Source organism: Trichomycterus rosablanca, chromosome 2 (assembly GCF_030014385.1).
Source record: "Trichomycterus rosablanca isolate fTriRos1 chromosome 2, fTriRos1.hap1, whole genome shotgun sequence".
Lineage (NCBI taxonomy): Eukaryota > Metazoa > Chordata > Actinopteri > Siluriformes > Trichomycteridae > Trichomycterus > Trichomycterus rosablanca.
The window spans coordinates 39,992,641-40,010,783 of record NC_085989.1 but is presented as its reverse complement, the minus strand read 5'-3'; the positions used below and the strand labels follow the sequence as shown (position 1 = coordinate 40,010,783).

Genomic DNA, 18,143 nt, shown 5'->3' with positions numbered 1-18,143 from the left:
TTTCCAGCTTGACTGTATGTGCAATCTGATGTCTAAACAAAAATGTTCTTCATTTTGGACTTTTAAGAGGTTAACAGAATGTCCTCTGTATGCCTCAGGAAAAACATTAGTGCTATGTCAAGCACAGTTCTTTTACTGGTAGATCTGTCTCACAGAATGAAAGAGTCCAACATAATCATATAGAGAGAGAAAAAGGAGAAGGTGAAAGAAAAAAGCCCTTATATATTACATTATGACAAGTTAAAATAGCTAAGCTGAGTATTTATTCACTCGTGTGGATTTTCATTTTCAGCCATTGTGCGGCGGTGTGTCATTTTGTTCAGTGTTGGTTAAAGGGTGGCTCTTATTCCAGATACAAAGAGCTCATCTCTTGAGCATGAGTACCCAAAAATTCAGTGTGATAGGATATCACAGTCCCATTTACGTTCTACTAGAGCAGCAGAACCTGTCAAGCTGCTGATGTCTAATTTAAGAATTCAGCAAGGAAACAATGAGGCTGGATGTAAAATACTGGGTACAGTGACATCAAAGTCTGACATGCTAGACAGTATTAAGTGTTCCATTTCAAAGTACCTTGGATATCAAGTACCTGTCTTTATTTATTCGTGTAAGAAAAAGGTCTATCATTGATAAAGAAAATATTAAGCATGTTAACTGAGATTAAAAGTTGAAATTAAAATCACTCTGATCTCTATTCAGCTTGTTTTATGATTTAAAAAATCTACAACCCCAAATCAGAAAAAGTTGGGACAGTATGGAAAATGCAAATAAAATAAAAATGCAGTGTTCTTTACATTTACTTTGACTTTTATTTGATTGCAGGCAGGACGAACCCAAGATATTTAATGTTTTATCTGCTCAACTTCATTTCATTTATTAATAAACATCCATTCAGGCCTGCAACACATTCCAAAAAAAGTTAGGACGGAGGCAATTTAGGGCTAGTAAGGAGGTGAAAAAACTAAATATTAATGCGATTTTAAACAGGTGATTATAATCATGGTTTGGTACAAAAGCAGCATCCAGGAAAGGATGAGTCTTTGATGAGCAAAGATGATCAGATCTCCAGTTTGTCAACAAATGTGTGAGAAAATGATTGAAATGTTTAAAAACAATGAACCTCAAAGAAAGATTTGAAGGGTTTTGCATATTTCTCTCTCTATAGAACATAATATCATTAAACCATTCAAGGAATCAGGAGGAATTTCAGTGCATAAAGGCCAAGGGTGCAAGCTTAAGCTGAACATCCGTGATCTTTGATCCCTCAGACGGCACTGCATCAAGAACCGCCACTCAACAATAGCTGATATAACCACATGGGTGAGGGATTACTTTGGCAAACCTTTGTCAGGCACTACAATACAGAGTTACATGCACAAATGCAACTTAAAACTTTACTGTGCAAAAAAGAAGCCTTATGTTAACCATGTCCAGAAGCGGCGTCGACATCTCTGGGCCCTGAGGCATCTAGGATGGACCGTCACACAGTGGAAACGTGTATTGTGGTCAGATGAATCAGCATTCCAGGTGGAATTTTTTTTGGAAAAAAAGGACCATCCAGACTGTTATCAGCAAGTCCAAAAGCCAGGGACTGTCATGGTATGGGGTCGTGTCAGTGCCCTTGGCAAAGATCATTAACACTTCTGTGCTGGCAGCATTAATGCAGAAAAGTACATTGAAATCATAGAGCAACATGTGCTGCCTTCAAGACGTCATCTTTTCCAGGGACGTCCATGCATTTTTCAACAAGACAATGCAAAACCACATGCTGCACACATTACAAAGGCATGGGTGCGGAAGAAGAGGGTACGGGTACTGGACTGGCCTGCCTGCAGTTCTGAATTTTAAAAGGAAAAATGCGACAATGACAACCTCGTACTGTTGCAAATCTTAAGACGTGTTTGTAGGAAGAATAAGACAAAATAAAAGCTGAAACACTAAATCACTTGGTCCCTCAGTGCCTAAACGTCTTTTAAGTGTGGTGAAAAGGAATGGCAACATTACAAAGTGGTAAATGCTTTACCGTCCCAACTGTTTTTAGAATGTGTTGCAGGTCTGAAATGCAGGAAATGATTTTTATTAATAAATGAAATGAAGTTGAGCAGATAAAACATGAAATATCTCAGGTTCATCCTGTCTGCAATCAAATAAAAGTCAAAGTAAATGTAAAAAACCCTGTTTTTTTTTATTATTATTATTTGCTTTTTCCATACTGTCCCAACTTTTTCTGATTTGGGGTTGATAAAAAATCTTTTATTGTCTGCTGTGAGTTCTAGTTCCAATAATTCCACAGTCATTCATGTCCAGAAATTGGGCAGAGAATAGCTGACCCTGCTGTCTGAGTGAGTTAGATGGCAGCAATCTCTTCCCTATCACTCCCTATCCCCTATCCCTTTCCATAAGTGATATTAGCCAATCACAGCATATGCCAATTCATATGCAAGAAAACATCCAGGGTGCTATTACTCTAAATATATTTTTTGGATTTCAAGTACCTGTCATCATTCACTCTTGAAAGGAGATTTGATTGCATGTGTACTTACAGTATTTCCATAACATCAAAATATGCTTAAAGGCTATTTAATTACAGATCAGCAGGCAGTAATTTTTTATCACAGTAGGTTTCCAATGACTCACATGAAAAATAATCAGTTTCCAGGACCCATCCTTCTTGGGTGTTCTGGAGGATATTTTAAATGAATAAGATTTACACAAATCAAAAGTTATAACTAGCAATAAATGAATAAATAAATAATAACAGAGTTATTATTCAGTCCAGTCTGTAATAAAATCTGTAGTAAGATCTTGACATTCTTGGTGCAAATGTGCCAGGTCCCGTTACATCCGGCAGGAGCAGCATTGTTGGCACAGCATGTCTCGACTTCATTCCTTAACCTCGGGCAGGAAAACTGACCTCAGGGTACAAAAACAGAAACTGTAGTTAAAAATGTAAAATACGAGTTGAGTAAAATATCATCAAAATATCATCAAATTAAAAAAGATAATTCATTTAGATTTCCTGCTACAACTGCTTGCTTTATCCTGGTCAGGGTCACGGCGGGTCAAAATTCACCAAGAAACTCTGGACGCAAGGCAGAGATACCCTGGACAGGGTGCCAATCTATTGCAGGGCTGTGACCACCCCTCTCAGACATAGCCAATCATGTCCAGTGTAGATATCCAGCGGGCCAATAGCACCACTGAGATCCGAACTATATCCGAATATATATCCAAAAATACACCGATCAGCCATAACATTAAAACCATCTCCTGGTTTCTACACACACTGTCCATTTTATCAGCTCCACTTACCATATAGGAGCACTTTGTAGTTCTACAATTACTGACTGTAGTCCACCTATTTCTCTACATGCTTTGTTAGCCCCCTTTCATGCTGTTCCTCAATGGTCAGGACCCCCACAGGACCACCACAAAGCTGGTACTATTTGGGTGAATGATTCTCAGCACTGCAGTGACACTGACAATGTTAGTGTGTGTTGTGCTGGTATGAGTGGATCAGACACAGCAGCACTGCTGTCCACCCACTGTCCACTCTATTAGACACTCCTACCTAGTTGGTCCACCTTGTAGATGTAAAGTCAGAGACGATCGCTCATCTGTTGCTGCTGTTTGAGTTGGTCATCTTCTAGACCTTCATCAGTGGTCACAGTACGCTGCCCACGGGGTGCTGTTGGCTGGATGTTTTTGGTTGGTGGCCAATTCTCAGTCCAGCAGTGACAGTGAGGTGTTTAAAACTCCATCAGCATTGCTGTGTCTAATCCACTCATACCAGCACAACACACACTAACACACCACCACCATGTCAGTGTCACTGCAGTGCTGAGAATGATCCAACACCCAAATAATACCTGCTCTGTAGTGGTCCTGTGGGGTCCTGACAATTGAAGAACAGCATAAAAGGATGCTAACAAAGCAATCAGAGAAACAGATGGACTACAGTAATTGTAGAACTACAAAGTGCTCCTATATGGTAAGTGGAGCTGATAAAATGGACAGTGAGTGTAGAAACAAGGAGGTGGTTTTAATGTTATGGCTGATCGGTGTATATATTTGAACCATGCTGGGTTTAGAGAGTGACAATAAATATGAGACAATAAATATGACAATAAATATGCTGGGTTCAGATACCAAAATATCAGAGAAACATCCGAGTCCTGTAATATCGGGTACCAGGACATTACCAGCAAATCCTTTAACATTTTTCCATTGCAAGGTGGATCAACCTACAGTGCATGCTTGTTCCATTTCTTCCACTGGTAAAGGTGCACATGTGTCCAGCGGTTCACATGATCTTGGGGAAGACAGATTCATTTGACAAGTCACATTTCTTTCATTGCTCCGATGTCCAGTTCTCATGCCTGTGTGACCATTATAGGTGCTTCCAACAGTGGATAGAAGTAAGCATGAGCACTTTGACTGACCTGTGAACACCTAGCCACATACACAGAAAGATTTGATGCAGTGACACATTGTGACACGTTCCTCCATTAATAGTGTTAAAATTATGTGCAGTTTGAGTCACAGTAGTCCTTCTGTGGGACCGTATTAGACTCCATAGCCTTCGTGTTCTCTGGCATGAGTAAATCTTGGCCACCCTAAAACATGCTGTTTATAACTTACCCCTTTTCAGACCACTGTCTGTGGGGGTACATCCCGTCTGTGAGTGATCAAAGTCCCTCAGGTCTTTGTGCTGGGTCTGCTGGGTAAACAGCCTAGATCTATACTGTTTAGTCTATGGTAGAAGTAGTTTGTTTTTAGTGACCTACTAACTGATCTGAAATAAGAACTTGAAGTTTATTGTAATGTGAACATTGTAATACTGTATAACAAAACCAGTGAAGCATGTCAGAATTTTGCCAAGTTTCAAACAATTATAGGTAAATGTGTGTAATAAAATGGAATAGGAACTTACATTTTAAAGAAATAAAAAGATTACAATACATAAGATAAAGTGCAGTTCTTAATAGCTGTCAGAATATGACACATGTAATGAGAAAAGAGACAAACTAAACTGAGAATTTAAGATATGCTGTTTGAGGGATGAAAATAAATGAGTCGCCCAAAGTCATTTGGTGCAATTAAAGATTAAGGGACATTTCAGAGTAGAAAGATGAACAGGAAGCAGCTTGGACACAAAACAAATTAATAACAGTATTAATAATTTCAGTATTCATGTGATGGAGTAAAAATCTGACATTATTATCTTCTCTGAAAATGCTGTTATCCTCCTGTGCTTATGACTTTGATTTAATAAGATCTACTAAGACAATGATGGATTTGGATTTTAATTTACAAATATATGACTGATTTTCTCAGTGGGTAGCACTGTCGCCTCACCGCAGAAAGGGCCTGGGTTCATATCCCAGATGGAACTGTGTGGATCCTTTCTGTATGGAGTTTGCATTTTCTCCCAGTGTCTGTGTGGGTTTCCTCCGGGAGCTCCGGTTTCCTCCCACAGTCCAAAGACATGCAGTCAGGTTAATTGAAACTATTAAAATTGCCCTAGGAGTGATTGTGTGTGTGTGTGTGTGTGTGTGTGTGTGTGTGTATGAATGTGGATGTGGATGTGAATGTGGGTATGATCGTGTGTGTGCGTGTTTGCCCTGTGGTGGACTGTTTCACTTGTTGAATTGCATCCACCTCGACACTGAATAGAATGAAGCAGTGGTAAAACAGACCATGAATGAATTATGACTGAATTATGGTAAAGGATTCTTTATAAATGCAAATTTTATGCAAATTCACATTAGAGACAGGTCACAAGCCAAGCAGAGAGTATTACTAACTAAATCAGCTTGACAATTAAAATAGAGAAGCGATTTTGTCCACCTGGCTGGAAATGTGTAATTGCACTAGAAAACCAAAGACAAAAGAAAATTACTTTGTAATAACTATACGCTGCATGCATCATAATGAGAGTTAAATGTGTGTTTTATTGACTGGACTTAAAGTGCCTTTCAATTAAAAAAAAAAAATGGTTGAGACCTCTTGGTTGGAGCCAGGAGGCACAGTGGTAAACATGCTAGCACACCAGAGCTGACATCTCTAACTTTTGAGTTCAAATCTCAGCTCTGTTACCGGCAGGCTGGCACCTATGTAGACAATGATTGGCCTGTTCGAGGGTAGGAATGCCTGAAGGATTCTGCAATTAAAACCTCTGCTGGCTGATCGATGGTGCCTGCACAGAGACCGGTGTGTGACTCTCTATGCGCAGTACGGATTTCCGTATGAACCCACCTTGTGCAGGTGAAACTAAGCGGTCTACGACTGCACACAGGGGTGTGTTAGTCACGGCTCTCCTCGGTCAGGAGTGGAGATCAGCAGCAGTAGAAGAAGTGAAATGCGATTGAATAATTGGATACGACTACAATGGGAGAAAAATTGGGAAAATCATTTAAATTTGGCTGATTCTAATGACAAAGAGTAGGTTGTTGTGTTAAATTTATCAATACAGTTTGGGGAGGTGAATATGTATTGCATCTTAAGGTGTTATGTCAGTAAAACAGCAACACAGGCACTCAGGTGGCGCAGCAGGATATTTCGCTAGCACACCAACACAGAGATTCTGAACACCCAGGTTCGAGTCTTGGCTGCCGAGTGGGAAATTACCGGATTAAAAGAGGGGTGGGGCTGTGAAAGGACCCTGGTTGCCCAGGGCGCCTGCGCAGGTGGAGGAGCGCAGCAGTCAGGGCGTGGCTCTCAGTGCGCAAAGCCAACCTCATGAACAAATTCACCAAAAAACACCAAAATGTTAGGAGGGATTAGTAAAACTGCACACACGTTAGACACACATGTCCTTGGACAACGTTGGGGTCCCCAGCAGTGGATTGGCTACATTAAATTGGGTCATAACATTAAAACCACCTCCTTGTTTTCACAATCACTGTCCATTTTATCAGCTCCACTTACCATATAGGAGCACTTTGAAGTTCTACAATTACTGACTGTAGTCCATCTGTTTCTCTGCATGCTTTGTTAACCCCCTTTTATGCTGTTCTTCAATGGTCAGGACTCTCCCAGGACCACCACAGAGCAGGTATTATTTGGGTGGTGGATCATTCTCAGCACTGCAGTGACACTGACATGGTGGTGGTGTGTTAGTGTGTGTTGTGCTGGTATGAGTGGACAAGACACAGCAATGCTGCTGGAGTTTTAAAACACCTCACTGGCGCTGCTGGACTGAGAATAGTCCACCAACCAAAAATATCCCACCAACAGCGCCCTGTAGGCAGCGTCCTGTGACCACTGATGAAGGTCTAGAAGATGACCAACTCAAACAGCAGCAATAGATGAGCGATCGTCTCTGACTTTACATCTACAAGGTGGACCAACTAGGTAGAAGTGTCCAATAGAGTGGACAGTGAGTAGACACGGTATAAAAAAAAAACTCCAGCAGCACTGCTGTGTCTGATCCACTCATACCAGCACAACACACACTAACACACCACCACCATGTCAGTGTCACTGCATTGCTGAGAATGATCCACCACCTAAATGATACCTGCTCTGTGGTGGTCCTGTGGGGGTCCTGACCATTGAACAACAGGGTGAAAGTAGGCTTAAAAAGTATGTTTTGAAGTACTGTAGATAGACTACAGTCAGTAATTGTAGAACTGATAGATAGTAGAGCTGATCAGTGTATATATACATATATACATAACATACTAAACTACTTATTATTCTACAAAGATTTATTGAAAGGTTTAAAATTACAATTTAATAATTGAACTGCACAATAACCTCCTGCATGGTCCCTCAAGGTTCCTTTATAGGGCCTGTGAAATTTCAATTTGTGCTCATTAAATTGAATTAGATTTTGTTTTCTATGTAATGATTGTCATTACCTATTAGGGACAAGCATATGCTGACATAATTAACTTTGAAATATGTTTTACAGATGGTGCCTGTGTGACAATTACCTCATCATGGATTTTCTCTTCACCCCTCCTGTTCCTACTATAATACAACCGTTTGCAGACTTCAACCTGTCCTGTCCCTGTCAGCAGGATTTAAACTCGACAGCTTCATCTCCCAGCTCAGCAAACTTTGGGCTTTCCTACTTCACCATGACGTTCGGGATCCTCTCAAATCTAACAGGCCTGGCCATCCTTTCTAGCTCTTATGCCCGCTTCCACCGCCGAGCAAAGACATCATTTCTGCTACTAGCCACCTCTCTGCTTCTGACTGATCTGGCGGGTCAGTTGGTCACTGGCGCTTTTGCTTTGCACCTGCATTTGGGAAAAGTCAGGAGGCCACTTGAGGCAACCAGGACTGAACCCCCTCAGGGTTTATGCAACCTTTTTGGTGCCTGTATGGTCTACTTTGGATTATGTCCTCTCTTGCTTGGCAGTGCCATGGCTGTGGAGAGGTGTGTGGGCATAACTCAGCCCCTTCAGCACTCCACTATGGCCACCATAGCCCATGTTCGCGTAGCTGTAATTCTGCTCATAGCTGTAGCCTTTATAATAGCAATGCTGCCCCTACTCAATGTGGGCACCTATAAACCTCAATTCCCTGGTACTTGGTGTTTCTTACCCATACATGGTAAACTCTCACATGCTGATGCCAGCCTGGCATTGGTCTTCTCAAGCCTGGGCCTTGCAGCCCTCACGGTCTCTCTTCTCTGTAACACTGTGAGTTGGCTGACACTTTTGCAAGCCAGGTTCAGCAACCAAGGACAAAAACCAACTTCTTCTAGGAGACACAGATCATCTACATCATCTTCACTGCATTCTCTGGATGTGGAGATGATGGTGCAGCTTGTGGTGATAACTATAGTTTCCTGTGTGTCCTGGAGTCCATTTCTTGTAAGTACTTATGAGTTGTAAAATAGATTTGTGCCTGTCTGCCATAGTCACCATCCGAAAAACTCATTAACGCCCACACACATATACAGTCACACAGACAACCAACAGTCTTGCTTCCTGGACTCTGGCAACTCCAATACATACTACTACTTAGTGACTATATTACAACCCCAAATCAGAAAAAGTTGGGACAGTATGGAAAATGCTAATAAAATGAAAACACAGTGTTCCTTACATTTACTTTGACTTTTATTTGATTGCAGACAGTTTGAACCCAAGATATTTTATGTTTTATCTGTTCAACTTCATTTCATTTATTAATATACCTCCATTCCTGCATTTCAGGCCTGCAACACATTCCAAAAAAAGTTGGGATGGGGGCAATTTAGGGCTGGTAATGAGGTGAAAAAACTAAATAATTATGTGATTTCAAACAGGTGATTATAATCATGGTTTGGTACAAAAGCAGCATCCAGGAAAGGATGAGTCTTTGATGAGCAAAGATGATCAGATCTCCATTTTGTCAACAAATGCATGAGAAAATGATTGAAATGTTTAAAAACAATGTACCTCAAAGAAAGATTGGAAGGGATTTGCATGTTTATCCCTCTACAGTGCATAATATCACTAAACCATTCAAGGAATCAGGAGGAATTTCAGTGCGTAAAGGCCAAGAGTGCAAGCTTAAGCTGAACGCCTGTGATCTTCGATCCGTCAGACGGCACTGCATCAAGAACCGCCACTCAACAATAGCTGATATAACCACATGGGTGAGGGATTACTTTGGCAAACTTTTGTCAAGCACTACAATACGGAGTTACATGCACAAATGCCACTTAAATCTTTACTGTGCAAAAAAGAAGCCTTATGTTAACCATGTCCAGAAGCGGCGTCAACTTCTCTGGGCTTGGAGGCATCTAGGATGGACCATCACACAGTGGAAACATGTATTGTGGTCAAATGAATCAGCATTCCAGGTCTTTTTTGGAAAAAATGGACCTTGTGTGCTCTGGACCAAAGACAAAAAGGACCATCCAGACTGTTATCAGCAACAAGTCCAAAAGCCAGGTTCTGTCATGGTATGGGGCTGTGTCAGTGTCCTTGGCAAAGGTCATTTACACTTCTGTGATGCAGCATTAATGCAGAAAAGTACATTGAGATCTTAGAGCAACATATGCCGCCTTCAAAACGTCATCTTTTCCAGGGACGTTCATGTATTTTTCAACAACACAATGCAAAACCACATGCTGCACACATTACAAAGGCATGGGTGCGGAAGAAGAGGGTGCAGGTACTTGACTGGCCTGCCTGCAGTCCTGACCTCTCCCCAATAGAGAATGTGTGGAGAATTTTGAAATGAAAAATGTGACAACGACGACCCTGTACTGTTGCACATATTTAAGACGTGTTTGCAGGAAGAATGGGACAAAATAAAAGCTGAAACACTAAATCACTTGGTATCCTCGGTGCTAAAACGTCTTTTAAGTGTGGTGAAAAGGAATGGCAACATTACAAAGTGGTAAATACTTTGCTGTCCCAACTTTTTTTGGAATGTGTTGCAGGCCTGAAATGCAGGAATGGATGTTTATTAATAAATGAAATGAAGTTGAGCAGATAAAATATAAAATATCTCAGGTTCATCCTGTCTGCAATCAAATAAAAGTCAAAGTAAATGTAAGAAACTCTGTTTATTTTCCATACTGTCCCAACTCTGCTGCTATATAAACCCTACACTGCTAACTGTATAACAGTTTATGTTTTTTACCTGACTTATCATTTACACAGTACCATGTACTGGCCAACGCTACTTTGTCTTTGGTTCCATCCCCCTCAATAGTCTCTTGTATTTATTGTAGGTCTTTGTATTTATTGTACAGTTTTTTATTTGCATTGTGTTTGTTGTATTGTTTTGCACTTGTCTTCTGTGTTGCACCCTGGTCCTGGAGGAACATTGTTTCATTTCAATATGTACAGCTGAAATGACAACAAAGCCTCCTGAACTTAAAGGTCCCTCAAGGATCTGTTACATTTTCATTTTCATTGAGTGTGGTCTCACACAGTGATATAAATTGGAAGGCTGTTATCCTCATTTTTTTTTCAGTCTCAAGTAGTCTCAAGGGTAAATCTTACTCTCAAACGTCAGGCTTAACTTACTTCAGTGCAGCCACATCCCACACCAAAACTTGAGTGGTTCTCACTTGTACTTTAAATTATTACCTCAGTGTTTTTCAAACCACATTATTATACATATTTGTCTGAACAAAAAAAACATTGCATTGCAGAAAAAACTCATTTCTTGCTTCTGATTGCCTCAGTTATAGTCTCGCTAAGCCAGCCAGGATCTTTAATGGTGTGGAAAAATCATTTCAAACAATACCACAACAGTTTTAATACCACAAGCAACATCATTTTTTCAACTTTAATTGATTTTTTTAAAAGACTGTTTAAGAAATACGTTCACCATCTGATTTGGTGTTCTCTTAAATGCTTTCAATGCACTGATGTAGTTCTTGCATTATTTCTTTATGATGACACTTACAGCTGCCGATTCCTTTAGCGATATTTACTCCAACTGCATGGTCTTAGTAATGATGAAGATGTTTGTTTGTTTATTAAGATTATAATGTCATGTTTACACTTTGGTTACATTCATGACAGAAACGGTAGTTACTAGGGTTAGTAAATAGTTACTAGTGGTGGTAAATTTGGTTCATTTTACTGACTCAGGTTAATCTGAGTCACTCATTAATGTGATCCGGTTCACTTGAGTCACTTGTACTGACATCTTGATTGCGATTGATTTACTGCATGAAAATGCATCCAAATATCACTTGTTCTCGTGCACTCATCTTCTGTAAATAAATCCTTCTCTCTTAATTCTCTTGTGACCTCACACTTCTCTTGTCAGTGACAAGTTGACACTTTTTCTAAGTGGAATCTTTATCATAGGGGAGAGGGGGGGTGGACTCACCTACCAATCAGATGGGTATATTAATGGGTCAAGGGTTCAAGGAGGAGGCAGCCAGCAGCCATTCAGATGACTTATAGGACCTGGGTTAATTAAGATTTCGGACTCATTATTCCTGATTCAGTACAAAGATTTGAATCATTAACCTGGGTGATTCAGGAACCGCCCAGCTCTAGTAGTTACTCATTACACAAGGTTTTGCAACAAAATATACAAATTTGTTGTGTCCAAATATTTGTTACTATGAGCTTTATATTATACAGTAGACCCTTGACTTACGAATTTAATTGGTTCCAAAGGGCTGTTCTTAAGTCAAAATGTTCGTTAGTTAAACCTGTTTTTCCCATAAGAAATAATGTAAACAGAATTAATCCGTGCCAGACCCCCCAAACCACCCCCTTACCTAACCTTTCTAATGTCTTATGTCTTAAATGGTCTTTTTTGTTATAAATTCAAACTATATTTTCCCTTAAATCTTAAATTATAGAATAGGCATTCCTGTAGTAAACAATAATAAACAACAATACACAGTAGTACTGTACTGTACATAAACACACATCACATTTCAGTACAGTACGTGTGCTGTACCATACACCATAATAACTTTCCTTGTTTTATAAAATGTATCTACCAGAAATAACAATAACTCTCATATTTCTCTATTATTTCCTTCTTTATTTCAGTAGTGTTGTGTTTTGTAGGTGTAATTGCATGAAAGAAAGAATACTTTACTCAGTGATTTCCTTATTCTCTCGCACTCACTGTCCCCTCTGTCTGATACACAGTGACAGCTACTGGCAGGAGTAATTATACAACACACCAAATAGTGATTTTTTTTTTTTTCATTTTCTCACCACTGCACTTTCTCTGCACATTTTTTGGGGACATTTTAATATTGAATTTTACACCAGAAAAACACTGTCCACTGTCCGAATGTTCGCTCACTGTATATATATATATATATATATATATATATATAGAGAGAGAGAGAGAGAGAGAGAGAGAGAGAGAGAGAGAGAGACGGTTGGAGTAAACTTGTTCGTGACATCACGTGTTTCGCGAATTTCTGTTTGTAATCTGAAATTAGTTTGTACGTTAAGTTGAAAAAGATCGTTCATAACTCAAAATATTTGTATGGTTAATTGTTCATAACTCAAGGGTCCACTGTATTTGTCCACTTAAACTAGAGTAAGGTAATGTTCACTATGGAAGCACTTCTGTAAGTCGCTCTGGATAAGAGCGTCTGCTAAATGCAAAAAAGGAAACAATTAGTGTAAATTTAAAGTGGACACATGAGCTGGAAGTATATTAAAAATTATGAAACAAAAGTATTTAAAATTTATTATTTAATATAGACAAAATCGATCTCATGTAAGGTGGGCCTAAGAACCTCATTAATAAAATTTCCAACATCTCTATTGACATTAATGATGTTTTTAGGAAGTCCTCGCCTACTGCGAGAAACCTTGTACTGTTTGATTCCCCACTCACCTTTAGGACTCACATTAAGTCAGTAACCCAATCTATATTTTTCCATCGTTGTAACATTGTCCATCTGCAGTCATTACTCACCACCAGTGATGCTAAAACATTCGTTCATGCTGGTATATTCTGCTGTATTGATTATTGTAATTCTCAAGAATGCTCATGTGCAACAAACAACAAGCTGTTTATGTTCTGGCCCCGGTATATCTTGTGAAGTTCCTGCTTTTTTCACAACTTGGGGTCCTCTGATGTTCCTTGACTTTCCACAATGGGTGGCAAATCTTTTTTTGTGCTGCAGCCCCCATTTAAGTCTCTTTTGAAGACATTTCTTTTTAATCAGTATTTCTGTCCTTTTTGTCTTATAGCTGTTTTTTTACATTTATTACAATTATTATTTATTATTTACTCCACTGCTGTTGTAAAGCAGCATTGAGTTTGTGAAAGGTGCTGTATGAATGAATTATTAATTATTATGATTTTATTTTAAATGAGTCTAAAGGTATGTTGAATCTTCCAGTGTCATTTTAGTAGTTGTTACTAGACATAAAAAATTACAAAGAAGACAAAGAGACAAAGTCTATTCTAAAACACAATATACAAATAAATTTGACTTGACTTGACCTTATGGATATTCTAACAATGATTAAAGAAACGTAACAGGTACAGTTCTAACTGGGCATTGTTCATTTTCCTTTACTCAGATTTGCATCTCCACATCAGTGAGACAGTTCTACAAAGGCTACAGCAAGCCAGATCAACATTATGAGCAGCAGCTTCTGCTAGGCTTGAGGATGGCATCCTGGAACCAGATCCTGGACCCATGGGTGTACATCCTCCTGAGACGGGCCGTGCTTCGCCGTGTGTGTGGCCTTCTTCAGCCCAACAGGAACATTTTAACCCAGAGTAGCTCATGTACTGGCTCAGAAAGACAGGAAATCCATTTACACTAACATAAGTGCCCACACAGTGTATAGCAGACCAAGCGGTGGTCATTAAACAGAATCATGGTTAATGCAATTAAATTCATCCACTGGATTTATGTTCCTGTATACAATGCATGTCTAATGAGTCTGATACAGTCCACTCCAGAATATATGACTTTGAGTAAAATGGGTTTATAATGTTTGTAATGAGGTAATCATAAGAGCTGGAATCATAAAAGAGTTATTGGCATTACACTATATTTATTACATTGGGATTTGCTACCTGGTGCACCAGGCCCTGGACTAATTTTCAGTTAAAAGTTTCCTTCTACCTATTTAATTTTTTTTATTTAATGGGCCATAAAACAAAGGTAAAACAATTGCTCTAATAAAACACTCTAAACCTGAATGTTGTACTTGGGATTGCTTGAGAAATCTGTGCTGTCAGTCTATGGAGAAACATGATTTTTTAAAAACATTTTTACATTGTTTGCCTATTTGGAGTTTAAGGTTACACCAGACTAGTCGAAACAACCTCTTTGAGCCAGACAAAATAATTATTATAAATGGGAGGGATGTAAGGTTGAGGGATATGGCAAAAATATCATAGAAATATCATAGAAACCAGCAAAAGGCGCAGGTTACAGAATCTTGCCGACCTGCCATGCCATTATGGTTTGCATGGAGCAGAATGACAGCAGTGTCCCCTTTAATCAGTTAATCTCTGCGTCTCATCAGCGTTAATTTGCTGCAGCTGGGAGAGCCCTTTATATACCAGCCTCACTGTGGGCTTTTGTGGTGTGTGTAGAGTGTTTGGACTGCAGATTTTTTGTTGTTGTTGTTTATGCATTTTCTCCCGTTTCTCCCTTTTAGCGTGTCCAATTGCCCGATTGCGTCATGCTTCCTCTCCACCAATGCTGATCCTTGCTCTGATTGAGGAGAACGACGCTAACCACGCCTCCTCTGACACGTGGGCAGCATGCCATATGAATCTTGTCACCTACACTTAAACGAGTGCAGTGCAGCTCAGCGTTGTGTACGGAGAGACACACCCTGAGAGCGCTCTTTTCTCATCTCTGTGCAGGTGCCATCAATCAGCCAGCAGAGGTCGTAATTGCACCAGTCATGGGAGAGAGACCCCATCCAGATTAGTCCCGCCCATATCTGAACAACAGGCCAATCGTTGTTCATGTGGCCGCTCAGCCTTAGCCGGCAGGCAGAGCTGAGATTCGATACGATGTATTTGAGATCCCAGCTCTGGTTCCAGCGTGTGTTTTTACCACTGCGCCACCTGACCGGCCCCGGACTGCAAATTTTTGATTTGGTTTTCTTTTACTTTCAGTTTCCATTATTTAGACCACTTGTATTTTGTTAGTAGTTTTGTCCTTTTTTGTTTGTGGTTTTTTAGCTCCAGTGTTCTACCATTGTGATCCTGTGGGTGTGGGGGCTTCACCTGGTGTGCCTCTCTTGAGGTGCAACCTGCCCCTTTACAAGTGTAGCCATAATACACAATATCTATCGAAATATTCAGGTTTCCTGAGAGGTAGCATTTACAGTAAATAAAAAAAAAAGCTTTAACATGCAGTTTGTCATTTGTTACGGTAAATAATTATAAATTTGTAAACGCACTGATGCCTGATGGTACACACAATATCCAGAAAAGTGTGTCATGTTAATATACTGATAATGTATTGTCATATCATCTAGCCCTAATTGTCTCTTTGTACTGTTATAATAACAAGTGGTATGTAGATTGTTAGATAGTTGATGTAAAATTGTCATTTAAAACTAAACCTGAATGTGTTTTTTACTTTATTCGACATTTTTTCATGCGTGTAAATTGCTCATTGCCGGCCTTAATTTAAGCCCAGCAGAAAATGTGATATGTCTTGACCTGCCTAAAAATTCCTAAGTTTATAATGTTCTGACTTTACAACTGTAAGAGCATCCAAACATTTTTGTTTTTATTATTTTAAGTACATTAAATAAAGAATAAAAAGTTTTTTTATATAATAAAAAGTAAAGAAACGTTTGCAAAAAATTTATTTTTTAGTATTTCATCTTGGTGGTTGTGTTTACTTACTCCTTGTTTCTACACTCACTGTCCATTTTATCAGCTCTACTTACCATACAGAAGCACTTTATGGTTATACAATTACTGACTGTAGTCCATCTGTTTCTCTACATATCTTTTTAACCTGCTTTCACCCTGTTCTTCAATGGTCAGGCTCTCCACATGACCCCCACAGAGCAGGTATTATTTAGGTGGTGGATCATTCTCAGCACTGCAGTGACACTGACATGGTGGTGGTGTGTTAGTGTGTGTTGTGCTGGTATGAGTGGATCAGACACAGCAGCGCTGCTGGAGTTTTTGGATACCATGTCCACTCACTGTCCACTCTATTAGACACTCCTACCTAGTTGGTCCACCTTGTAGATGTAAATTCAGAGACGATCGCTCATCTATTGCTGCTCTTTGAGTTGGTCATCTTCTAGACTTTCATCAGTGGTCACAGGACGCTGCCTACAGGGCGCTGTTCGCTGGATATTTTTGGATGGTGGACTATTCTCAGTCCAGCAGTGACAGTGAGGTGTTTAAAAACTCCATCATGACTATTGTGTCTTATCCACTCATACCAGCACAACACACACTAACACACCACCACCATGTCACTGCAGTGCTGAGAATCATCCACCACCAAATAATACCCGCTCTGTAGTGGTCCTGACCATTGAAGAACAGCATGTAAGGGGGCTAACAAAGCATGCAGAGAAACAGATGGACTACAGTCAGTAATTGTAGATCTACCAAGTGCTTCTATATGTTAAGTGGAGCTGATAAAATGGACAGTGAGTGTAGGAACAAGGAGGTGGTTTTAGTGTTATGTACTTAATATGTATGTTGGCCATGGTTGCTCTCAAGGAAGAAACCTTGAGAGGAACCAGACTTAGAAGGGACCCATCCTCTTTGGGTGGCCTGGAGGATACTTTAAATAGAGGGATTTACACAATTCATACAGACAAAAATTAAATTGAACTGAAAGTTGTAACTAGCAAAAAAATAATTGGAGTTCTTCATTATTCAGTCCAGTCTGTGATAAAGTCCGTTGTAAGTTCTGGACATTTTTGGTGCAAACACGCCAGGTCCCCGTCCCATCTAGTAAGAGCAGCATTGTTGGCACTGCAGTCTCGAATTTGCAGTCTTTAACCTCGAGAGGGTAAACAGGTTTCCGTCAGAACCACCTCGTTGTAAAACAACAGAAGATGTAGTTACAATGTAAAATCGTAAAAAGAGTAAAATGTCAGTTTTACAGAGAGTAGCTTTAGACTCCGGCACCCCTAATTATTAACCCAAATAGTGTTTATTTTTAACTTATTTATAACCACATTTCTACAACTCTGCAGAGACAAAAAATTGTGACCACATAGTGCTTTATGGTCACAAGCTGTTTGTGGTCTGGACCTGGCATATCTTGTGGAGTTTCTGCTTTTTTCACAACCCTGGGTCCTCTGATGGCAGGTTTCTTACTGTTCCTTAAACTAAACTCTCTTCAATAGCTGGCACATCTTTTAATGCTGCAGCCCCCAGGCTTTGGGCTTCTTTGCCTTTTTGGGACTGTAGGTCTTTTTTCTCATTTAAGTCTATTTTGAACACATTTCATTTTTTTATCAGTATTTCAGTCCTTTTTGTCTTATAGTTGTTTTTTCACATTATTATTATAATTATTTATTATTTGCTGTACTGCTAATGTAAAGCATGTCCTCATCCGGCTTAATCCCGCCCCTATCTGAACAACAGGCCGATCGTTGTTCATGTGGCCGGCAGGCAGAGCCGAGATTCGATAAGATGTATTAGAGATCCCAGCTCTGGTGAACAGCGTGGGTTTTTACCGCTGCGCCACCTGAGCGGCCCGTATATCATAAAGGGCCATACTTTTA

The 18,143-nt window shown here is 39.7% G+C and overlaps 1 protein-coding gene across 1 annotated transcript; it reads left to right on the top strand.

Moving 5' to 3' along the window:
- The first annotated feature begins 7,946 nt into the window (after positions 1-7,946).
- Positions 7,947-14,231, top strand: ptger1c (prostaglandin E receptor 1c (subtype EP1)). The gene is made up of 2 exons (XM_063015506.1): positions 7,947-8,828; positions 13,983-14,231. The coding sequence occupies exons 1-2, from the start codon at positions 7,947-7,949 to the stop codon at positions 14,229-14,231; spliced, it is 1,131 nt and encodes a 376-aa protein (XP_062871576.1).
- The last annotated feature ends 3,912 nt before the right edge of the window (positions 14,232-18,143 follow it).